Below are 25,207 nucleotides of genomic sequence, written 5' to 3'. Positions count from 1 at the left end.
AAAAATATGAAACTTTATTAGTATTTTTCTACGTAACCAAAGAACTAATCATTTTCCTTGACAGGACATATAATCTATGTTCATAGAATAAACTTTCCAAAGTGCTGATTAACTTAATTCTAACCTTAAAGGTTTGCTGATTTTCCAGTATGTTGCATTCAAGATATATAAACCCTTTACCACTGTGTAAGCAGGAAAATGACTCCTACAGTCACTGTAAATTGAGAAGAGGGCTTTTTTTAAACCTTAGGCAATTAAAATAGATTGACCTTTGTAGTTATACCATTGACCTTTCCTCTGAGTTTACTTGAACAACAGTGAAATAACTCTGACAAGTGCTCTAATAGATCAGGTTGTGTAGGTCATCAAACTGAGAATCTATAAAGCAGGTATCTAATAGATGATACTTCATCTAACTTTATTTTATGGAGTGGACTGAGTGATGATTTGCATAAAAAGAGAAGTATTTTGAGGGTTAAAGTACTGTCATTTCTAGTTCTGGCTTCATATTACTGTTTGGACATCTAACTTCAGGCAATCTTCAACTAACTATTGAGATCTGAATAACGCATGAATCTATGTCACTTTGAAAAGAGAAGGTGATAAATAATAACATGCTAAAAGAGTATAGTTCTCTCTGAATAACAAATTCTAAATTTTCCAACAATATTGAGTTAAATGGCACAACTAATCGCTTTTATACTATTTGTGGAACTGGATACTTTCAGATTTATACTTCACAGTAAGTTGACTCTCCAGAAGTTATTGGATTTGATGAACTCTCTTTTGGAGAAAGGAGAGTGCCAAGGGATTCACTTCCTCCTCAAGATGATAATTATTAAATGTTGGCTATACAGCATGCACTCCTAGCTACTGGAGACTCAAAAGAAAAGGTATTTTCTCCTCTCAAGGAGTTCTCTCTCTGTTAGAAAAGACAGACATATAACTGTTATGTCAGGATATCTGATGCATTGTTACAAATTCTTCCATTCTGAAAGCATTGTGGAGATGGGTGCTTGGCCTAGCAGTTAAGCCACTGGTTGGGAGGCCCACAGCCCATATCAGAATACTTTGGTTCAGTGACCAGCTTTGGCTCCTGATTGTAGCTGATGTCGATCCTAGGAGGCAGCAGTGATGGTTCAAGGGTCTGGATTCCTGCCACCCACATGTGAGGCTTGCATTGGGTTCTCAGCTCCCAGCTTGGGTCCTTCCACTCCAACTCTTGCAAGAACTTGGAGTGTGAATCAGGGGATGAAGGTCTCTCTCTCTCTCTCAAAAAAAAAAAAAAAAAAAAAAAAAAAAGCTTTTTTGAGAGGTTTGTTTTATACTTTTCTGAGTTGAGCATCGGAAGCACAAAATCAGCTATTGAATTAATTCCTGTCCATAACACAGAATTTTTTTTTTAAAGCTAACCAAAGTTAATGAGAAGAGTGTTACTTTTGAAAAAAAAAATACAACATGGGTGGCACAATGCTGACCATTGGATTGCCATATTGCCAAGAGAAATAACAAATTCAAGCTCCTTAGCCACCCTTTCAGAAAGAAAAAGGAAATAAGTGTTTTTAAATAAAGGAACACCTCAATTGTTGCAGAAACAGCACTTGACAAAATTCAACACCCTTTCATGATAAAAATGCCCCAAAACTAGAAATAGAAGGAAACAACCTCAATATAGCAAAAGCTGTTTATGAAAATCCTACAGCAAACATCATATTCATCTAAGTGCTCATCTAAGATCAGAAACAAGGCAAGGATGCCCACTTTCACCACATCTATTAACACTAAACTTGAGAGCAACTGGAAGTTTCTATTCAACACCATAACCAGAGCAATTGCACAAGAAGAAATAAAAGGCATACAAATTGGAGAGAAAGTACTAAAATTTTCTCTACTTACAGATGGTATGATATTAAACATAGAAAATTCTGAAGATTCCACACACATTTCCCAAAAGAGCAGAACTAACAAACAAACAGAAAATTACCAGGATACAAAGTCAAAGCACAAAAATCAGCTGCATTTCTATACACACATACAAATGAACAATCTGAAAATACTTGAGAAAGCAGTAACATTAATCATGGTATCAAAAAGAATAAGATACATGGGAGTGGACATTTAGTTTACAAGTTAAAACTCCAGCATCCCATAGCAGAGTGCCTGAACTCAATTCCCAACTCCAACTCTTTTTTAAAAACATATTTACTTATTTATTTGAAAGTCAGAGTTACAGAGAGAAAGGGAGAAACAGAGAGGAAAAAGAGAGAGAAGGGAGAGAGAGAGTAAGAGAGTGATTCCATCCCTGGTTCACTTTCCAGATGTCCACAATGGCCAGGGCTGGGTCAGGCCACGCACAAGAGGAAGTGCTCAGCCACCAAATCCAGAACTGAAAAGACCAAGGAGGAGCTTCTGGCTACCCTAACTAAACCAGTGGTGGTGACAAGAATGGTGGTATCAGAGTGGTTAAGTTTCACAAAATAGCTAGATATTAGCCTACCGAAGATAGGCCTTAAAAGCTGTTGAACCACAGCAAAAATTGTTCCAACAGCATGTGAGAAATTGTGAGCCAGCATCACTCCTGGAAGACTCTGATCGTCTTCATGGGGGCCACATCAGAAAAGAGGGTGGCCTTCCTGAAGCAGCTGAGCAGTGGCTTGAAACTTGTGACAGGATCCCCTTCCCTCAGTGGAATTGATTCCTTTGCATAGAACACACCAGATATTTGTCTTTGCTACCTCCACAAAAATTGATACCAGCAACTTGAAAAAAAAACCCAAAACACTTTGATGATGCTTACTTCAGGAAGAAGTTGCAGAGGCCCAGATACAAGGAAGGTGAGATCTTCAGCCCAAAGGAAGAGAAAGATGAGATCACAGAGCAATGCTGGCTGATCAGAAAACTGTGGACTCACAAATTTTATCAAAGATTAAAGAAAGCTATTTTCCAGCTCCATGGCTACCTGTGATATGTTTTTGCTCTAATAAATATAACTTATCTTCACAAATTGATGTCTACAGTTTTTAAGTAACTGATACATTAAAAAGAACCAAAAAATAAAAATAAAAAAAGCATACAGAGGTTGAGCAGAAGCTTCACAGCTAGATCATGGCAGAGCAGCTGCTCGTAATCATGAACTACGTTTTTACTCGGCATGCATCCTTGAGCAATCACCTTCAATCTTGTTGCTAATGGTGACCTCCAGTAGGAATACATGACTCAGCACATCAAAACAGCAGTAAGAGAAGTTTTGTGAAATAATGCAGATATGATGTATTTAAATCTTTTCGAATTTACTTTTAAAAAAGTGCTGGTTATAACTAATAAATTGATTGCAAACTATCATTTGAAAAACACTGCTTTGGAGACCAGGGCTACACATGCTAACTAGCTAGCTCCACTAGGATTTTAACAGTCATCTCAAATGTAGCCTGTCTACAAACTCCGAATTTTCACATTCCAGTCCTATTCCTTCCCTTTTTCTTCTTCTATAAGTAACTGTCAGTGTCTGCACTGTCCAGATAGTAGCCTCTGCCACATAAAGCTAATGTAGCTGTTGACATTGAGACATGCTGTAAGTTTAACATGTACATTAGATTCTCAATATTAAAAAATGTAAAATAGCTCATGAATAGCTTCATATAGATTATATGTTGAAATATGAGATATATTGAGTTAAATGAAATATACTGCTAAAATGATTTTACTTGTTATCTTCCTTTTACTTTTTTAACATGGCAATTTGTAAATTTAAATCACATATGTGGCATTTAACATTTCTATTGGGCAGTGCTGTTTTGGTTGCTGATGATTAAAACTCTGGAATCATCCTTGACTCCTTTCTTCTCACCAGGAAATCCTGTAGGCTCTACCTTCAACACAAAGCTAGGATTTGGGGTGGGCATTATGGTACAGCAGATCAAGTTACCACTTGGGAAGCCCACATCCCATACTGGAATGTCAGTTTGAATCACAGATCCTTTTCTTCTGATCCAGTTGCTTGCTAATGAATTCTGGCAGGCAGCTGATGAAGGCTCAAGTAGTTGGGCCCCTTCCATCCATATGGGAGACCCAGATGGAATTCCTGGCTCCTGCCTTCAGCATGCCTAGCCCCAGCTGTTGTGGGAACTGAGAGAACCAGCACATGAGGGATATGTCTCTCTCTACTTGCTGCTCTGCCTTTCAAGTAAATTAAAAAAAATTTTTTTTAATTAAAGAATATGTCCAGAATTCAACAACTTCTCAACATGTTCACAGCTGTAACTTTTCCTCAATCCATGTAATAAGCATACACACATACACAAACACACATGCACACGCACATCACTTTCTCTTGCTTGGATAACTGCTTCCTAACTGGTCTTTTTGCTTCTTTCCATGCTACACCTACAGTTTGCAGCATGACCTTTAAAAAAAAAAAAAAGCTGATTAGATTATAATACTGTTCAAAATTTCTCCAACAGCTCTTTTTCCTAGAATAAAAACACAGGTCCTATATATCCTTACAAGATCTGGTCACCGCTCCCTCCCCCCCCCCCCCCCCCATCTATCTGTCCCAGTCTCTTATCACTCTTCACTCAGCTACAGAGACCTTTTTCAATTCACTAAGTGTGCTCCAACCGCATGGCCTTTGTACTTTCTGTCCCTCTGTGTGTAATCCTCCACCTCGGATGTCCTCTTCCTTCTTTCTTTCGGTTTGGCATCATTTGTCTTGTCGCTGTATTTAGAACTGCAGACCTCCTCCACTGTTCCACACTTTTCCCTTCTCTGCTTTATGTCTTGACACCTTTTATTATCCTATATAGTTTACTTATTTGTTGATCTGTTTCTTACCATTAAGATGTAGGAGTTCCATGAGGGCAATAACTGTTTTTATTGTGCATTCCAATGTGTCTAGCAAATAGTAGGTACTGGTAAATAAGCTATAGATTCCCAAATTTGGTTTGTGGCCCTTTGCAACTATCCATTCTCAGTCTGTAACTGCAGAATAGAATTTAGGACAAAATGAAGCACTGGAACATGGGCAGAGAATCTGAAACAGTTACTTTCTGTTGCTAGTTTTTCAAAGGATGTTGCAAGGAAAGCTTCTCTTGCAATGTTGCACTCAGAGGAAGCTAGACTACCACAAATAAGGAAAACAAAACAAACAGTCTCTGGGGATGGGCATGTGGCCTAGTGGTTAAGATGCCTACTAGTCACCTACTGCCTACATTGAAGTACTTAATCCAGGTATTACCTGGATTGAGTTCCTAGCTCCTGGCTCCAGCCTAGCCCAGTCCCAGCTATTGTGGGCATTTGGGAAATGAATATGCAATGGGAACTCTCTCCTTCTCAGTCTGCCCCTGCCTTTCAAGTAAATAAATAAATTTTTAAAATATTTTTAAAAAATAACTAGCTTAAGTCAGGTCTTTGAATAGACCAATGTATATTACACACAGAAAGGGTCCTCCACTCCCTCTTTTCTACATCCTGGACATGCCTTTTGGTGTAAAATGTGAATGTCCTGGCAAATTCCTCTTCAGGGAGGCAGTTTCTTTAGGGAACTATACTTTCCCATTGTCTTCTTTACTTGGCCACAAACAGAGCTTTCATCTGAGCCACTCCCAATTGAAACTGATTATAGCCGGCGCCGCTGCTCAGTAGGCTAATCCTCCGCCTTGCGGCGCCAGCACACGGGGTTCTAGTCCCGGTCGGGGCACCAGATTCTGTCCCGGTTGCCCCTCTTCCAGGCCAGCTCTCTGCTGTGGCCTGGGAGTGCACTGGAGGATGGCCCAAGTGCTTGGGCCCTGCACCCCATGGGAGACCAGGAAAAGCACCTGACTCCTGCCATCAGATCAGCGCGGTGCGCCGGCCGCAGCGTGCCGGCTGCGGCGGCCATTGGAGGGTGAACCAACGGCAAAAGGAAGACCTTTCTCTCTGTCTCTCTCTCTCACTGTCCACTCTGTCAGAAAAAAAAAAAAAAAAGAAAGAAAGAAAAAGAAAAGAAACTGATTATATGGTGACACCCCAAGTGAATGAAACCCTTGAATTAGCTAACAAAGTTAGCTAACTCAGATGGAACTGTTCCTAGCCTGAGCTCAGGATGACCAGGAAGTGGGAGCAAAGCAGTTGTCAGGGGCAGCTCATTCAGGGCTTGGTTGTTCTTGGGGAGTGGTAGCTCTGTCAGTAATCATGGCCGATTTCACTTGGTGCCTAGCAATCCTGAGTTGCTGACTCAGAGTGCCAAGAGGTGAGATGGCCACCTGGACCCCTTTCTGTCTAGCACCCCATGGAATCAAGGAGAGAGCGATTTGGGATTGCCATTCTGGCAAGGGTCTAAGAGTCGCTAAAAGTGAGAGCCAGCACAGGAAGTATGTTCTCAGGACAGAATTAGTGACTTGGAAGGGGTAGCCTTTTTTGTTCTGGGAGACTGGGGATCACAAAAGGAGCAGCCCAAGAAACCCCAGGCTGGGTTTCTGGGTTCCTTGAGGTTGTCCTTCCCTGTTCCACAAATGTTGTAATATTTTATTCAGGTATAGAACCCTCTATCGGGAACAGGTAGAGAACAATAATGAATTCCATGTTTCATAACTGATAAAAATTGTGATTTCTTTGGCTTTTCTTTCTACTACTTTCAGGTATATTGTCTAGAATCTTATTTTCCCTTGTTCATGGAATCTCTAATGGTTTGCTAGCTTTGCCCATTTTCTATGCCTGGCCAGTTGGGATAAAACTTTTTTTCCATGATGTAAACTAAGGCACCATTGCTGGGTTTTGATGAACTTTCTGGGGGCAGGAAGTGGGAAGTACTGTCCTCATATCCATGGGACATGTGGTTTTCTGTGCCCTCATCATCTGGTTTTTCGTATGGCCCAGGATGAAGAGAAAAATAAAAATAAATAAATGGAAATGTAGTCTTTCTCGGCCGGCGCCGCGGCTCAATAGGCTAATCCTCCGCCTTGCGGCGCCGGCACACCGGGTTCTAGTCCTGGTCAGGGCACTGGATTCTGTCCTGGTTGCCCCTCTTCCAGGCCAGCTCTCTGCTGTGGCCTGGGAGTGCAGTGGAGGATGGCCCAAGTGCTTGGGCCCTGCACCCCATGGGAGACCAGGATAGGCACCTGGCTCCTGCCTTCGGATCAGCACGGTGCGCCAGCTGCAGTGGCCATTGGAGGGTGAACCAACAGCAAAGGACGACCTTTCTCTCTGTCTCTCTCACTGTCCACTCTGCCTGTAAAAAAAAAAAAAAAAAAGAAAAACAAAAGAAATGTAGTCTTTCTCTAAGTCCCTTAATGGAAACAAAAAATAGCATGAAGGAGAACACTCCACCTAGCCTGTGCAGCCGGCATTCCTCCTAGAGGAGCAGCTTGGCCAGCACCGTTTCCACATGGCAGCAGTACCTGGCCTCTGAGAAAGTGCTGCTTGAGGTTATTTGGAAACACCTCAAGTAAACTCATCCCTGGTCTCCTCTAATAAGCCTCCTGAAACTAACCTTTCATATATTTTAAAATCTTTATTTATTTGAAAAATGGAGTTACACTAAGAAAGGGAGAGTCAGAGAGTGGGTGAGCGAGCTTCCATCCCCTGGTTCACTCCCCAGATGGCTGCAACAGCCCTGGGTTTGGGCCATATTGAAGCAGGAGCCAGGAGCTTCTTATAGGTCTCCCACGTGGGTGGCAGGGGCCCAAGCTCTTGGGCCATCTTCTGTTGCTTCTCCCAAGTACATTAGCAGGGAGCTGGATGGGAAGTGGCACAATGGGGACCTCCACCGTTGTCCATATGGGATACTGGCACTGTCGCCCCAGGAGGCAGTTATAACCACTACACCACAACCCCAGCCCCTTCCTATTAACTCATTATCCTTTTTGGACCTACACTAGTACGTTAAAATCCTTGGAAGATGGCTTTTACTTTTACCCTCGGGCATAACCTCTCTCAAGGCATCTGCTCTGAGCCTGGAACTTCTGACCTCCTCGCGGCCAATCGTCAGAATAAACGCACAAATCCAGCGTCCATTAGATACAACAAGGCGTAATCAATGGTTGTTTTTGGAGCGGCTACTCTTACTCTACCTAGTCCTTCTGCGTCTGCCTGCAAGAAGAGGAGCCCCGCGGGCCGGAACTAGAAAGGGTAGACACGTGGCGGACAGGATGTCAGGGGCTGTGGCCAGGCCCGTTACCGTAGATAAGGGAAAACGGAACGCCCAGGACGCTTAGGCCAAGTTACAAACAAAAATTAAACAAAACTCATCGCGGAAGAAAGAGACAGAACGTCAAGTCACTTGCCCCCAACCATTCAGCTCTACCCACAAAAAGGTCTTGCTGTGCAGCTAAGGACCCAGCCTGGTACCGCAGGATTTTAAACGTGAACCAGGAGGTCGCGGGCCGTTCAAAGACGGGCGCATCCCGGCCGCCACACTACCTTGTGACGAGAAGAAAGCTAGGGGGACCCAGCTTTGGCTGCTGCATCAACCCCAACACATCTGCCCCCAGTCGCGGACGACTGCGGGACCCACACTCTCGCGAGACTAGCGGTCCGGGCGCGTGGGTCCGGACGCTCCCGGAAGTGGGCGAGGGAAGGAGTCGGCTCGCACCTGGGCGGCGGGTGCGCGCACGGCCGGGGCGGGTCGAGGGGTCTGGTCCCGGAGCTGCGCGAGGCGGAGTCGCGGGGGCGCTGCCAGCCTGTCACACCCGTCCGCGGCCCTGTCCCGGGCGCCGCCACCGCCGCCGCCCCTCCCTTTGCCCTTCACGGCGCCCGGCCCTTTTTGGGCTGCGGCTAGTGTTTGTGGCTGAGCCTTTTCCCTTTCGCATTCCTCACGTCCCGTGCCCTCCTCCGGCACCAGAGCGGCGGCTCCCGCAGTGTCCCCGAGCCGCACGTCCTAACTTGCTCGGCGTAAGTGCTCGGAATGCCGCTGGCCTCTCGGGAAAGTGCATTCTTTCTATCTATAGCGCCTTCTGTACATCCTGCGTCCGCGGCGTCTATTCCAGGGGCAACAACTGCTTCCCTCGGCTGTCATCTCCCCATTGGTGGCCTCCGCCCCGAATTTGGGAATGGGGCGATCTCCCACCTGTTATCTTTGAGCAGACTAATCTCCTGTAAGCTGCTGTGCCATTTGGAGTCTTCACAGCCAAATGGCTTGGGGCTGGGAATTTTTTCCCCTCAACGCTAGTCTTTCCTAAATACATTGCTTTTCTCAGAGAATGCTTTAGGTTTTTTTTTTTTTTTTAATTGCAAGAATCTGTGCTACAATATCTGCTTCGATCTCACTCATTGTGCTCGAAGGGAGGAAAACAGCTATTAATTCGCCTTCCCATATCTTATTTATAAGATCCATTCTTTGTTATTGCTCTGCTAATGTTAAAACATATTTAGAACATGTAAGTGCAGCTGTCAGCTCTGGACAGTTTCAGGTAATGGTTATTTCCTTGATCTTAATTCCTTTTTGTTTCATAGGGGTAACTCATTCGACTTTGGAGTTCTTTTAATTCTTCTGAAATATTTCAAGTCTTCTAGAAGCCAAAATGGGACACAGTAAACAGATTCGAATTTTACTACTGAACGAAATGGAAAAGCTGGAAAAGACCCTCTTCAGACTTGAACAAGGTCAGTAGCAGGTTGTTTGATTATCTTGTGTGTATCTATGTTTTTAAATCACTGATGGTCATATAAAATTTTTTTAAAATTTTGTTAGATGTAGTTCTCTAGGATCTTTCTGAAACTTGGTTTGTGCAAAGATGGTGCTACAGTTCATTCCTGCTGAAAGTTGATTTTAGTTAAAAATGTTTTATATCCATCATTTTAGGACAAGGATAAAATAGTTTGCTTTCTTTGCATACTAACTCCTACTTAAAACAGAAGTTACATATCTGATCAGAACATTGACCTTATTATTTCTAATGGCATTCATTGTCAAAACTTGGTAAATTACTTTATGTGTAATTTTGCTTTGGGTATATCTGTAGTCTTCCTTTTTTATACCTTTCACTGTTTTCCATTACTGAGGCTTTAAATTAGTAAAACTGCTTACAACAAAAAACAAACTATATGCTTATCAGATTTTCTCAAATATAAAGATAAAAAGTCTGAAAATATTTTCTTTCCAAATAAAGTGAAATGATGGATCAGGTTATGCTGACATATATTTGAACTATGATTTAAAAGATCAAATTACAATTCCACAAGACTAATAGAGGCTTTTTTATTGTACCAAATGGACATTGTCTGTCAAAAACATTTTTGAAGGAATGTTTTTACTTCCCTAGTATTTTAAGAGTTAGATTCTTGAAACACTTTCAGCCATTAGGTGTGTAACCTCCATACCAAATCCTCCATGCTGATTCTTCCAACTTTGTTTGGCATTTAAGATCACTGAGCACTTACTCCATTTTTGGCTAACCTGACTTTGCACTTCTGGTTTTGATTTTGTTTTTGCCCCTGCCCTCTTGATGAGTGCTTGTGTCCCAGTGGCTCTGTTCCTTCTACATTTTAATTAATTGCTAGTATCCGCCAAGAATCTTTTCTCCCTTTTGTTCTCCTGCCCTCAAATAATTATTCATTCTAACGGCCTCAGCTGTTGCCTCTATGTTGATGACGCCTTTAGAAAGAGGAGCCTTGAGCTTTGCTTTCTTCTTGGAAGCACTTGGTTACAGTATAAGGACTAGAGTCGTGAACCAGAATTTTCCTGGCTTTGCTGCTAATAAACTATTTGACTTTGGTAAAGTTACATTCATTCTGAACATTAGTTCTTTTGAGTGAAATGAAGGTAGCAACACTACTCTTCTACCTTTCTGGGTTTTGAACTTCAAGGAGTAGATACAAGACCTTGATAGATTACCTGTCTATTTCTATCCTGTATCTTGGTTTCATCCTGATATTGTGCTGTAAAATAGCCTCGGGAGAGCTATACTTGGATGTGCTGGAATCTAACATGTCTAAAACCATCCCCCATCCATTCTCAAACCTTGTTTTTGTTAGTGGTATCTCCATTTTCATAGTTTCTAGGCTAGAATCATTATACTTTTCTTTAATTACTTCTTCTCTTCAATGGCTGTCTCTCTCTCAGTCCCATAATTTCTTTACAAATAGACCTGCTTGCCTACCTCTCTGTCTCTTCCAGATGCTCAAATATAGATACCAGAACCTTATGCACTCTCTTCCCTTTTCATTTTTATTTTTTGAGGATTTATTAGTTATTTCATTGAAAAACAGAATTTAAGAGAGATTGGGAGAGATCTTTCATTCGCTATTCACTCTCCAAATGGATGCAGCAGCCAGGCAGGGTCAGGCAAATCCAGAAGCCTGTAACTTCATCCTGGTCTCCCACGTGGGTGTCAGGGGACCAGGTATTTGGGTCATCTTCTGCTACATTCCCAAGCTCATTAGCAGGGAGCTGGATGGGAAGTGGAGCAGGCGGAACTGGAGCTGGCACGCATGTGAGGTGCTGGCTTTACAAGCATTGGCTTAATCTGCTGTGTCACAACCCCAGGCCTTCTTCCTTGTTTATTAATTGGCATCTGTAAAGTCAAATTTAAACATTCCCTGGCCTCTAAGACATTCTGTAATGGGAATTTATATACCATTGTTCCCTATCGTTAGTGTCTGACATCTTTATAGTTGCCTCATTCGTTCCTGTTCATTTTCTCCCCAGCGTATTTTCTCATGCCTGTCCTTATACTCCTATCCCTATCAATGTCTTCTGTATTAAAGCCCTTTAACTGTCATTCTGTCTGTTGGCTACGTTGCAACTTTTAGCTGAAATTTCATCCAGTCTGTGCAGTCTTTCCTTAATTTTTCACTATCTCTGATTTCTTATTACACAATTAGCACTAACTAAGTGCTAAACAATAAAATAGTGTCTGAAGCCTTATTAGTTCTGCAGTGTCAAACTAGAATTTAAGTTGTTTGGAACAGCCATAGTATTATGCACCTAGTGTGAATGATTGCTGAAACTCCAGTTAAAACTATCAAAGACTAAATTTAGCTATGCTATCTAAAGAAGGAGCTATGAAGGCTTTTCTGAAGAAAGGTAGTAATTGACTGCAACTAATTAAAACCAGTAAATTCATCTAATGCTGTAAATGGGAATGTATCACACATCTTTTTACAGTAATGATATGATCATAGTATTTTAGAAGATAATTTGTAATATGAAAGAGAAGGGACATTGAAGACAGGGTTCTTGTCCCTATCTAGGTTTAAAACAAAAAAAAAAAAAAAAAAAAAAAGAGGAAGGAAGGGAGAAAATCATTGAGATGAGACTGCTTAAAAACACATCTGGGGCCGGTGCCGAGGCTCAATGGGCTAATCCTCCGCCTGCGGCGCCGGCACACCAGGTTCTAGTCCCGGTCAGGGTGCCGAATTCTGTCCCGGTCGTTCCTCTTCCAGGCCAGCTTTCTGCTGTGGCCCGGGAGTGCAGTGAAGGATGGCCCAGGTCCTTGGGCCCTGCACCCCATGGGAGACCAGGAGAAGCACCTGGCTCCTGGCTTTGGAACAGCGTGCCGGCCACAGCGGCCATTGGGGTGTACCAGCGGCAAAAGGAAGACTTTTCTCTCTGTCTCTCTCTCTCTCACTGTCCACTCTGCCTCTAAAAACAAACAAAAACACACACACACACACACGCACATCTGGTTTCTTATAAGGCTTTAACAACATCAGAGTTGAAAACGAAGGGACAGATAAAAGGCATTCTAAAATTCATAGGGCTTGGTAACCAATTAAATGTGAAGAAAAACTGAAAAGTTTTTGGTTTTTTAATATTTAATTGATTACCAAACCCTTTTTCATTTTTCTATGCTTTTCTCTTTTCCCTAAAAAAGGATTCCCTTTCATTTTCAAGACAACTATCTCTGTAGATTCTTATAATTCAGCTAGAACAAGAATAAATAAATATCTTCTCTAGCTCAATCTTTGCCTTTTCCTGTATTCTCTATGATTTAATGACAGAATAATGAAGAAAATAAATATTCTCCAAACCTGGAATTCTTGCTTCTTTAATTTAGGTTGGTTGAGTTTACCATTTTAAATATTTTTAAAGAAAATGTTTCTATATAAATGTTCCTTGACTATGAGCTTGAGTTTTTATAAATTGAGTGGAGGGAGAAGATGGAAAATTTTAGTTCACAATAACAGTTTAATCACTTACCTTGTTAGTTGCCTACAAGAGGGATATGGTTGATCCAAATAAAGTCTTTCTAGTGTTAGTCTGAGGAATAAGATAGTCATACCATGTACTGCTATGACCTAAGCTAATTTTAGCAAACTCAGTGATTAACTCTAGAACTGACATACTGTAGATATTCTGATATTTTATTTATTGTATATAAAAACTTTAGTTTTGATGATTTGGATTAGCATCCTACAAAATTTATGTGTACCCCCTTGGGAACTATGCACTGATCTGGCTGTTGAATACAGAATATTTTTTTAAGTAATTCCATGTTGCCAATAAACGAATTGACATTGTTACTCTCAGTTTGTATGTCAGATGAATTATAAACACAAAAATATACACTCTGAAGAATAGTGGAGGTTTTGTAGGTCTAGAAGGGGTTTGCAATCACATCCTTACTTGTTTCTTGACAGTAGCTTGTTGCCACGGGTGACACTTTTACCTAAGCCTGGTTAAGTAAATAAATAGATTACATTATCTTAAATAATAGAATCTTTACATATTTTGTTATGAGAGGTAGAATAACAACAACCATCTCCTTTGTCTTACGTTGAAGTTGTTAAAGATGAATTAGCAGTATTTCAGATTTGTTCTTTAAGATTTTTCCCTCTTCAGTAATGACAAATGGGCTTTTTTGTTTTTTTAAAGATTTATTTATTTACTTGCAAGTTAGAGTTAAACAGAGAGAAGAGAGGCAGAGAGAGAGAGAGAGAGAGAGAGAGAGAGGTCTTCCATGTGATGGTTCACTCCCCAATTGGCCGCAACAGCCGTAGCTGCCCTGATCCAAAGCCAGGAGCCAGGAGCTTCTTCCGGGTCTCCCACACGGGTGCAGGGGCCCAAGGACTTGGGCCATCTTCTACTGCTTTCCCAGGCCATAGCAGAGAGCTGGATCGGAAGAAGAACAGCCAAGACTCAAACCAGAGCCCATATGGGATGCTGGCGCTTCAGACCAGGGCATTAACTTGTTGCGCCACAGTGCCGGCCCCGACAAGTGGGTTTTAATAGTCTAATACTTAAAAAGTATTCAGAAAAATAAAAAAAACACTTAGTTGGACTCTTTGAAATAAACATGAGTGAGAAAGTTAACTGGTTTTTTTGGTGGAAATTGATAATGTGGAACAGAGTTTGGCATACTTCTCCTTGTAAGCATTCAATCAGCAAATCTTCGCAGCTTTGCAAACCATACACACTCTGCTACAGCTACCGAGCTGTGCACAAAAGCAACCACATGCAACGCAAATGAATGGGTGTTGCTATTTGTCAGTATTATTTTATTTACAGGAATAGTTGTTGGGCTGGATATAGTTACCATCCCTTACTGTATAGCAAAAGCATTTTGAATATATATATTTTAGAAACACTCTCATCATTATATGATTTTACACATATGAATGAGTATCTGCTCACTATGAAAATTAGTAACAGAATTTTCTGATCTGTCTGGACTCTTCCAAATAAAGGGTTTCAGTTGTTTGTCATATCATCTGTTTAATATATGAAGTATCTTCTAATGAGCCTTTATGAAGCAGTTGCTGGATATCAATGAAAATATAAGTTTAAGTAAGTGCATTTCAACCAAAATCTTTACTTAATTGGTGAATGGGATTGAAAATTAATATCATGGTATAGTAAATATAGCCACAAATAATTTCTTTTACTTGGATTTGGGTATCTTTATGTAGAATTTTTAGAACTTTGAGACTGTTACAACCTAGTATAGGGGCCTGTGTTATATAGAAGGTCATTACTACCTGTGATGGCCAAGTGGGTGCTGATTAGGGTTCTGGCTGCTCTACTTCCAACGCTGCTAATAGCCTGGGAAATGCAGTGGAAGATGGTCCAAGTGCTTGTCCCCTGCCATCCACCTGGAAGACTCGGAAGAAGCTCCTGGCTCCTGGCTTCTGCCAGGCCTAGAGCTGACTATTGCAGTTGTCTCAGGACAGAATCAACAAATGGAAGATCTCTCTTTCTCTCTGTCTTCTTCTCTCTCTCTCTGTAATTCCTTCAAAATAAAATAAAATCTTTTTTTAAAAAACACCAGTATAAAAATAAATAGAACTTATTTTTATTCACTTTATAAAAATATATTGGAATAAGTCTTTTACAAATACTATATTTCTGTCAATGACATAGACTATCAATATTAATTTTTAGTGAGTGCAAAAGTATTTTTCCATCCATTAAATAAGTCAAATTCATTATTTAAAATAGTTTTATCTTCTTTATATTTTATCCCTTCAAGTTTATTTTCATGTTTCATAATTTACATAATGTAGTAGAGCATCATACATGCATGTTGCATAAATAAACATTCATGTTTTGGGAATAATTGTCTTTTTTTTTTTTCCGAAGGTATACCACTGATCCAAACACCCTGTCAGAGATTTTGAGTGAGTTTTAACCTTTGTACTACAAGTTCTTTGAGTCCTTGTGTAATTAGAAAAACAATATTTGTATAAACCTAACAGGAGAAAGGTTGTTTAAATATGCCTAGACAGCAGATCTCTGATTGTAGTACATGTTCAAAATGAGACCATTTCTCTCTCTTTTTTTTTTTTTTTTTTTTTTTTTTGACAGGCAGAGTGGATAGTGAGAGAGAGAGAGACAGAGAGAAAGGTCTTCCTTTTGCTCTTGGTTCACCCTCCAATGGCCGCTGCGGCCAGCGTGTTGCGGCTGGCGCACCGCGCTGATCCAAAGCCAGGAGCCAGGTGCTTCTCCTGGTCTCCTATGCGGGTGCAGGGCCCAAGGACTTGGGCCATCCTCCACTATACTCCTGGGCCATAGCAGAGAGCTGGCCTGGAAGAGGGGCAACCGGGACAGAATCCGGCGCCCTGACTGGGACTAGAACCCCGTGTGCTGGCGCCGCAAGGCAGAGGATTAGTCTATTGAGCTGCAGCGCCGGCCGAGACCATTTCTCTTAATGACTAATTTAATCATTCTTGATACAGATACAGATATTTATGATTCTCATAGTCTCTAAGTGTTTTATATTTTAACCATTTATACAATTATTTCTTGATCAGCCCTCTCATAATTGTAGCTCTAATTTTAAAATATTTCCCTAATTATAAAAATATATAGAAAACCCTTGTTTCCATGCTTTTTTTCCAAAAAAAAATGGGGTTATGCTATATAAACAGTTTTGTGACTTGTTTTTCCCTTTACTTCCACTTTTTAAGAATATTTGTTTATTTATTTACTTGAAAGGCAGAGTCACAGAGAGGGAGAGAAGAAAGGAGAAAGAGAAATCTTCTATCTACTGGTTTACTCCCAAAACAGCTGCAGAAGCTAGCAGTCAGGTCTGCATTCAGGTCTCCCACATGGGTGGCAAGGGCCCAAGCACTTGAGCATCTTTGGCTACTTTTCCAGGCACATTAGTGGGGAGCTGGATTGGAAGCAGAGCAGCTGGGACTTGAACCCGTGACTTGCTTATGAGTGATGGAATACCAGTGTTATAGGTGGAGGCTTAACCCATTGTGCCACAACACTGGCCTCTTTTTCCTCTATTTGTAGTATTATTATGACATTTGTATTCTATTTCCCCACTTACTGCCATGTTTGAGCTGTATCTTCTTTTTAGAAAGGATGTCAAAGATATACATAGATGCATAAATGTAACATAATAGGATAAGTTAAAAATGCTTATTAAATGTTATAAAACACCCTGATAACATGATTTATAATGGCTTTATTATAATGCATTTAAAATTTTTTTTTTTATTTGACAGATTGAGTTAGACAGTGAGAGAGAGAGACAGAGAGAAAGATCTTCCTTCCATTGGTTCACTCCCCAGATGGCCGCCATGGCCAGAACTACACCGATCCAAAGGCGGGAGCCAGGTGCTTCTCCTGGTCTCCCATGCGGATGCAGGGACCAAGCCCTTGGGCCATCCTCCCTGCCCTCCTGGGCCACAGCAGAGAGCTGGGCTAGAAGAGGAGCAACCGGGACTAGAACCTGGTGCCCATATGGATGTTGGCACCGGAGGCGGAGGATTAACTAAGTGAGCCAGGCGCCGGCCCCCATAATGCATTTATTATGTGTTTAACAACTTATATTACTAGTCATTAGATATTTATGTAGATTATTGTTAGTCTATTTAATTTTAATAAAGAGGCTATGATGAACATCCTTATACATTATATTTATATCACTGAATTTTTAAATATACCTGTTTAAAATAATTAGTCAAGAAATATAAACTCTCAATATGTTAATACCAAGTTTTATAGAAAAATTGGTACAAGAAATAGAAAAGAAAATTATTCATTTTTGGCCAGCGCCACAGCTCACTAGCCAATCCTCCACCTGTGGCACAGGCACCCCGGGTTCTCGTCCCAGTTGGGGTGCTGGATTCTGTCCCGGTTGCTCCTCTTCCAGTCCAGCTCTCTGCTGTGGCCTGGGAAAGCAGTGGAGGATGGCCCAAGTGCTTGGGCCCTGCACCTGCATGGGAGACCAGGAGGAAGCACCTGGCTCCTGGCTTCGGATAGGTGCAGTGCTCTGGCCGCAGCGGGCCGGCCGTGGTGGCCATTTTTGGGGGGGTAAAGCAATGGAAGGAAGACCAAAAAAAGAAAAAAAATTATTCATTTCAATGAACAATGTAAGAAGTAAAAAGTGAATCTCTGGATTTTTGCATAGTAGCTCTACTTGGATGATATAGTTTTGTTTGCTAAGCCATTTATTGGGAATAAATTTCTATCCATATTCTAATCCAAAAATTTGGATTAATCCAAAAATACGGTTAACAGTACTTATCTCTAGGTAATAACTTTTTCCAAGAATGCTTAGAACTTCCATTCCCTCATAGTTTCCATATTGCAGAATGCAATGCTGACTATATATTTCTTTTGGAATAATAGGAGTATTTAATTGGATTAGAGTAACTTGGAAGGGTTCACATCCTCTCCATGTCTTTTACTGAAATCTTTTGTTTACAGAGAGTATCTTACTCAATACTTAATATTGTTGTGTGGAACCATTTATCACCTGTTAAACATTTCTTTTATTTTAAGATTTATTTTTTATTTATTTGAAAAGAAGTGTTACAGAGAGGCAGAGGCATAGAGAGAAGGAGAGGTCTTCCATCCACTGGTTCACTCCCCAAATAGCTGCAATGACTGGAGCTGGGCTGATCTGAAGCCAGGAGCCAGGAGCTTCCTCCGAGTCTCCCATGTGGGTGCAGGGGCCCAAGGATCTGGGCCATCCTCCACTGCTTTCCCAGGCCATAGCAGAGAGCTGGATCAGAAGTGGAGCATCTGGGACCCGAACCAGCGCCCGATAGCCATGTATGGGATGCCAGCACTGCAGGTGGAGGCCACAGCGCCGACCCTATCAACATTTCTATCAGGGATTTACTTCTACCAAAAATCAGTTTCAGTATAATGGAACATAACTACATGTTCTCAGTTTCAGGATTTTCCCTGAGCCAAACTGATATATTTTATGTATCCATAAACAACAGTTCATACTGGTGTCTCTGATTCATATCCAGCAAAACAAGGGTCACTGTGTCTCCCTGCCCCCCTTGTTTATTTGTAACATTGTTCTCTGATAGTGAAAAAAAAAAATCTTACAACCTTTGTTTTTGAAAAATACTTGCATCAGGCACGGAATTCTAGATAGACAGTTTTAATCTTTCACTACTTTTAAAGATGTTGCTCTATTGTTTTCTTACTTGCATTGTTCCTTATGAGAAATCTGATGTCAGATTTATCTTTTTTTTTTTTTTTTTTTGACAGGCAGAGTTAGTGGGAGAGAGAGAGAAAGGTCTTCCTTCCATTGGTTCACCCCCCAAAATGGCCCCTACGGTCAGCACGCAGCGCCGATCCGAAGCCAGGAGCCAGGTGCTTCCTCCTGGTCTCCCACACGGGTGCAGGGCCCAAGCACTAGGGCCATCCTCCACTGCCTTCCCAGGCCAAAGCAGAGAGCTGGCCTGGAAGAGGAGCAACTGGGACAGAATCCGGTGCCCTAACCGGGACTAGAACCCTGGGTACCGGCGCCGCAGGCAGAGGATTAGCCTAGTGAGCCGCAGCACCGGCCTGTCAGATTTATCTTTGTTTCTCTGTACTTACAGGAAAACTCTGGCTACCTGTAAGATACTCTTTGTAACTGGTTTTGAGCCATTTGGTTTTTATGGACCCTAATGTAATTTTATTCAATTTTCTTGTTTTGGGGATCCACTGAACTTCTTGACTTCTTGTTTTTTCCACCCAATTTTAATATTTTCACCTATTATTCATATAATTTTTATGTCCTCATTTCTCTCTTCTTGTTTAGCACTTTAATTAGCTATATTCATTTATTAAGCCTCTTGAATTAGAAGTTTGATTTGGATATTTATTGTTTATGTCTCTACTTTTTGTTTTGTATTTGTTTTTGAGATGTGGAAAGACAGAGTAAGTGAGAGAGACAAATAAAGAGAGGGCTCCCATCCTTAATTCCCTCAACAGTAGAGCTGAGCCAGGCTGAAGTCCCTCAAGATAATAGACAGGGGCAACTGTAGGGACCACTGTCTTTTGTTGTCTGTTGTCCAGGGTATTGAAAACCATCATTTCATATATTTTGTCTGGTTTTGTTGTTTTCATTGTTTTAAGGAGGAGGGTAAATCCAATCCTTTTTATTCTGTCTTTGCCAGGAGCAAAAATCTCAGAACCTCTGTGTTTTCTGTTTATTCCATATGCAGTGCTCTTCCTCTTATATCTGTGTGATCAACTGCCTCACCTCTGTATGTTTAGTTTTTCTTGGATACTACACATTATGAATATTCTGTCATAGTATCTCTGGGTTGTGTGGTCTTGCTTCAGTGGAGTGGTGGGTTTTAGCAGCCATTTATATTATGTGTGATCAGTTCATCCCTTTTGAGGCTGCTTCTAAGCCTTGAGAGGTTTGTACTATTTACTTATTGTAGGCCCTTCTAGGTTTCTCTACTGAATAATCCAGGGATTCACAAGGATTTTTCACCCTGGTCAAAAATCAAATGGTTCCCAAGCCTATGTGAGTTCTGGGAATTGTTCAGTTTATATTTCCCAGCCTCATGAAGTCAAGCCCTACTCATGTAAAGCTTAGTATTCAGGTGCCCTTCAGTAGAATTCTGGAGCTCGCTCTTCGCATTGCTCTCTTCTCTGCAATACTCTGCCTTGAAAACTGTGGTCTCTTGAACATCCCCAAACTCTAATCTGTCTCCTAGTGCACTGAGACCTCCATTCTTGCTCTGCCTGCCACAGTCCACGATGTTGCCTGACTCTGGAAGTTTGAGAATTTCAGAGATAACCTGTATCTCAGGGTTGACAGTCCTAAACTGTCTACTTAGGAAAGCAGTTGTTTCATTTATTTTTTGTTTTTCTGCAAAGGGCAAATTTAGTACCTGTTATATATCTTGAATGATTTTTTTTTTCTTTTTCTTTCAGAGTGATATTTTTAATACATAAACCAGGTCGTGTTACTACTCTTCTACTTGGAACTGTTTACTGACTCCTCATTTCAGTCAGAGAAACCAACATACTTACAGTGGCCTGCAAGGCTGTACATGATCTGGTCCCTGTTACCTGTCTTTCCTCCTGGCCTGCTACTCTCCCCTCAGCTTATTCCAACTGAGCTGTACTAAACTTCTTATTATATCTGGAACTTTGTCTTCTCCATTTCCTTTGCATAGTGGTGTTTTCCCTAGATGGCCACGATAGTCATGTAGCTAACTACCTCACTTCTGTTAAGCCCTCAGCTTCTCCATTACCATCCTATTTAAAATTTCTACCACCTCCTTGTCATCGTGCCCTCCCCTCTTGTTCCTTATGCTGTTGTGATTTTTCTTTTTCCCCTTAGCATTTGTCCCATTTGTTAGGTCTGTTGTTTAATGGCCACCTTCCCTCTTTAGAACCCAAAATCTGCAAGGGTAGGAAACATTGTCTGTTTTGTTACCAATTACGTGGTAGGCACCCAGTATGTAATTTTTTATTATTTTGTTGAATGTTTGATTGAGTATTATGGATATTAGTATATTTCTTTCTTCTCAGAAAAGTTCCTTAAACATTTAAGATTATACTCAGCAGAACCAAATTTTCATGCCTTCAGTTATTACTGTTCATTGAAAAGTTACATGTATGCTTAAAATATACATGCTCCGTATATCTAAGTAGACTTTACTATAGTCAGTTTTTACATCTTAATAATTATAAAGGTATAAATATTATAGTTTTTATATTATTATGGTAAAATACTTACAACAGTATATAAATCTCAGATATATTTTAATAGAAATAACCTAACTTAGGCAAAAATGGGAATGTATTAGCTTAAGGATTCTAATAAAGGCTTTGATAACTGCACTGTGAAGAGTAGGGATAGAGGGGCAGCAGTGTGTTGGAGGCACTGTGCTTGCTTACAAGAACTGATTGTGCACAACCCTTCCCAATTTCACATTCACTGGTAATCATGTTCATAGACTAAGGTTGTCCATTGTGGGATTGTTTCCATCAAGAAGTCAGCAGACAACTACCAATCAGGACTTCCCATCACCCCAGTCATTTGTTAAAACTTGTATAAGCAAACTCTTGGATTTCAGCTACATCAGTCAGAGGCTCAGATGCCTCCAGAACCCCTGTGAGAAGTCAGTTCTCCCTCTCTAGAAGTTAACTTCCTCACCCAAGACTGGCTTTCTCTTTGTGGTGAGATAGTTATCCCATGGTACCCATCAAGTCTTATGTACTATCACACACTCTTAACACTGCAGAGAAATTCTCTTTCTCTGTTGCAGTTTGGAAAGTACTAGAAAAGGTCTCTGCTCAGATGCCTACCTCTGAGCATTTAAATCTGGGGTGAAATAAGGGGCAAGGGAGAGTTGAGGGGGCTGTGGTAAATGGGCTCGTATAAGAATTTGTACATCCCAACCTAGCCGTGTGAATAGCAATCAGTTTCCAAGGGAAGAAGGAATTACAAAGAAGACAATTCTACAATGTTTAGTAATTAAAATTTTAAATGTGGCTAAATTGGAATACAAAGCACTTCCAAAACAGCATTAGGTATTACAGTTGTTTTAAATATAATTGAGAAGTAACAGTTTTTGTAATACCTTAAATAATATGCCTTTTGTAATGTGGCAATTTAAGTTCTACAGTGAGTTTATTAAAATGTGCTATTTGTTTAGGATTTGAGCTACAATTTCGATTAGGCCCAACTTTACAGGGAAAACCAGTTACTGTGTTTACAAATTATCCATTTCCTGGAGAAACATTTAATCGAGAAAAATTCCGGTCCCTGGAGTGGGAAAATCCAACAGAAAGAGAAGATGATTCTGATAAATACTGCAAACTCAATCTGCAGCAGTCTGGTTCATTTCAGTATTACTTCCTTCAAGGGTAAGTCAGGTGTTCTCTATGTGGAAAAAGTTACTTTATTGTACAATCTGGAGTTACCAGATTTCTAAAAAGTTACTGTATAAACCATGATAATGAAATTTTTACAGTGCTTTCTTGAAATGAAAACAGAATATGGTTCTTCAGTTACTAGAAGGTAATGTGTGACCCATTGCAGATTCAAGGAATTAAGAATATGTCTTCAAAAATTCTAGTCTTTTTATGCAACTTGATTATAGTATGCTACTTATCTGGGTGCCATTGTGGTTATAACAGACTTTAATATACTTACCTTTCATTAAACCAATATTATTAGATATTATGAACATTGTATTATGTAATTTTGTAGAGACAAGGAAAGGGTATCCAGTGACTTTTCCATTAATTTTTGGTCCAACTTTGTAAATAATTTTATGTGCTTGGAAATCAGTCTATTTTTAAAGAGGCAATTAATCTTTCAGTTAGAATCAGACTATTAGAAGAGAATTTTTTTTCCTGCCATTAATAGAAAAGTTTTTGTCTTGTTTTTCCCCCTAGAAATGAGAAAAGTGGTGGAGGTTACATAGTTGTGGATCCTATTTTACGTGTTGGTGCTGATAATCACATGTTACACTTGGACTGTGTCACTCTCCAGACATTTTTAGCCAAGTGTTTGGGACCCTTTGATGAATGGGAAAGCAGACTTAGGGTTGCAAAAGAATCAGGTAATGTAAGCTTTTTTTCTTTTCCTTGCCTTAAAAAGATATAATTTTGTGATACAGGTGTTAAAGGCTTCACTTCTACTCTTAATTTGTCCTTAACATATTTAATAATATAATTACAACTATATAAATTTTTTTATATTTGACCATTCACCAAATTATATGGTTCAACTCAATAAGGAAGGAACTCGACAATAAAATGAGGTCATTTCAGTCTTGACTCTTATAAAACTAGTAGTAAGCTATTAAATGTTTAGAAAAGTTGTGTTGTTATATGTAATTTAAAAAACCTTAATTAACCCATCCATATGAAAGGCATGTGCTGCCAGACATACCAACAATAACATAAACTTAAATTGTCTTTCAATTAAAGAGTAATATTAACTTTTCCTTTTTCATACTTTCCTCCCTCTATCCCTTTCTGTCTCCTTTTCTTCTTTCCTTTCTACCTCTCTTATTTCTCCCTTTGCAAGGCAGGGCAACAGAGAGAGAGGAAGAGACAGAGAGAGATCTTCCACCCACTGATTCACTCTCCAAATGGCTGCAATTGCCAGGTCTGGGCCAGGATGAAGCCAGGAGCCAGGAATTTCATCTGCATCTTTCATATGGGTGGCAGAAGCCTAAGTACTTGGGCTCTCTCCCACTGCCTTTCCAGGCACCACAGTAGCAGGAAGCTAGATGGGAAGCAGAGCAGCTGGTGTTCCAATATGGGATGCCAGCATTGCAAGCGATGGCTTAACCTGCTGTGCCACAACACTAGCCTCTAATTTCCTACTTTCAAGTTGAATATAGTATGAAGCAAGGGATAAGAAGCTCATTGATATAACTAAGGCAGAATAGAAGTACTTTGGAACATTAAAAGTAAGAGAAAGAGTGGCAGGCAAATAACCTAGCAGTTAAGATGCCAGTTGGGATGCCCATATCTCATATCAGAGTACTCTGGTTCAATACCTGGCTCTGGCTCTTGATTCCTGTTTCCTCCTTGTGCAAACCCTGCGAGGTAGCTGTAATAACTTAAATGATTGGGTTCCTGCCATACATGTGAGAGACCTGAGATGAGTTGCCTGCCCCCAACTTTGGCTCTGCTGCTCTGGCTATTGCAGGCATTTGTGCAGTGAACCAGCAGGTGGGAGCACTTGCTCACTGTCCTTCACTCCTCCCCTTTTTCCACTCTCCCCACCCCGCCATGGGTGTGTGTGTGTCTGCCTCTCAAATAAATTAATTTTTAATATAGAATGAAGATATGTTGATATACTTGTGAAGGATATATTTTTGTATATATTAATATATCCATTCAACTCCTAATAATAACTAGGCACCATGTATGGTTTTTTTTTTTCTGAATACATTCTCTCATCCCCATCTTGTATCTGAGGACACTGGTATCCTGGAAGACTTAAGTGGATTTTCTTAATGCCTTTTATGCTACAGCCAAGGTTTGACTCTGAGTCTTTTCCAGAAGTATGATTGCCTTACTATTTATGATTAAGAAAGTTTAAATTTATATTTTGCTTAGTTCTAGATTGATGACATCTGTTCTTTCTTATAATAGTCTTTGTTTTCTCATGTTGCAGGTTACAACATGATCCATTTTACCCCACTGCAGACTCTTGGACTGTCTAGGTCGTGCTACTCCCTTGCTGACCAATTAGAATTAAATCCCGACTTCTCAAGGCCTCATAAAAAATACACGTGGAGTGATGTGGGACAGTTAGTGGAAAAACTGAAAAGGGAATGGAATGTTCTTTGCATTACAGATGTTGTCTACAATCATACCGGTATGAGCTTCATTAGTTATGATGAGAATATTATATTCTGGTTATATTATTCCTTGATATTCCTTGAAATTTTATATGACATATATTTTTAAAACACAAATGAGGTGTCCTTCAATATAAAAAATGATTTTATATGAAATAATTTTTCTTGCAAAGAAAACAGTGTTAGTTGAAGATATGGGCAGTATGTAAGTACTTTGCATGTGGGGCTTTCAAAAACAGGAGTTCAGTGATCATAGAAT

The 25,207-nt window shown here is 40.4% G+C and overlaps 1 protein-coding gene across 5 annotated transcripts in view; it reads left to right on the top strand.

The window, feature by feature from the left end:
• The first annotated feature begins 8,668 nt into the window (after positions 1 to 8,668).
• Positions 8,669 to 25,207, top strand: part of AGL (amylo-alpha-1,6-glucosidase and 4-alpha-glucanotransferase) — an 88,703-nt gene continuing 72,164 nt past the window's right edge. The window contains 6 exon segments of one of the 5 annotated variants that reach the window (NM_001082247.1): positions 9,113 to 9,350; positions 9,427 to 9,496; positions 9,498 to 9,576; positions 22,279 to 22,489; positions 23,024 to 23,190; positions 24,762 to 24,965. In NM_001082247.1, the coding sequence (NP_001075716.1) occupies positions 9,349 to 9,350; positions 9,427 to 9,496; positions 9,498 to 9,576; positions 22,279 to 22,489; positions 23,024 to 23,190; positions 24,762 to 24,965 (733 nt within the window). In that variant the 5' untranslated portion in view covers positions 9,113 to 9,348. 5 annotated transcript variants of the gene reach the window in all.

Source organism: Oryctolagus cuniculus, chromosome 7, assembly GCF_964237555.1.
Source record: "Oryctolagus cuniculus chromosome 7, mOryCun1.1, whole genome shotgun sequence".
In the NCBI taxonomy this organism is placed as follows: domain Eukaryota; kingdom Metazoa; phylum Chordata; class Mammalia; order Lagomorpha; family Leporidae; genus Oryctolagus; species Oryctolagus cuniculus.
Note: the sequence above shows the minus strand (reverse complement) of the source record. Positions and strands in the feature narration are given on the sequence as shown.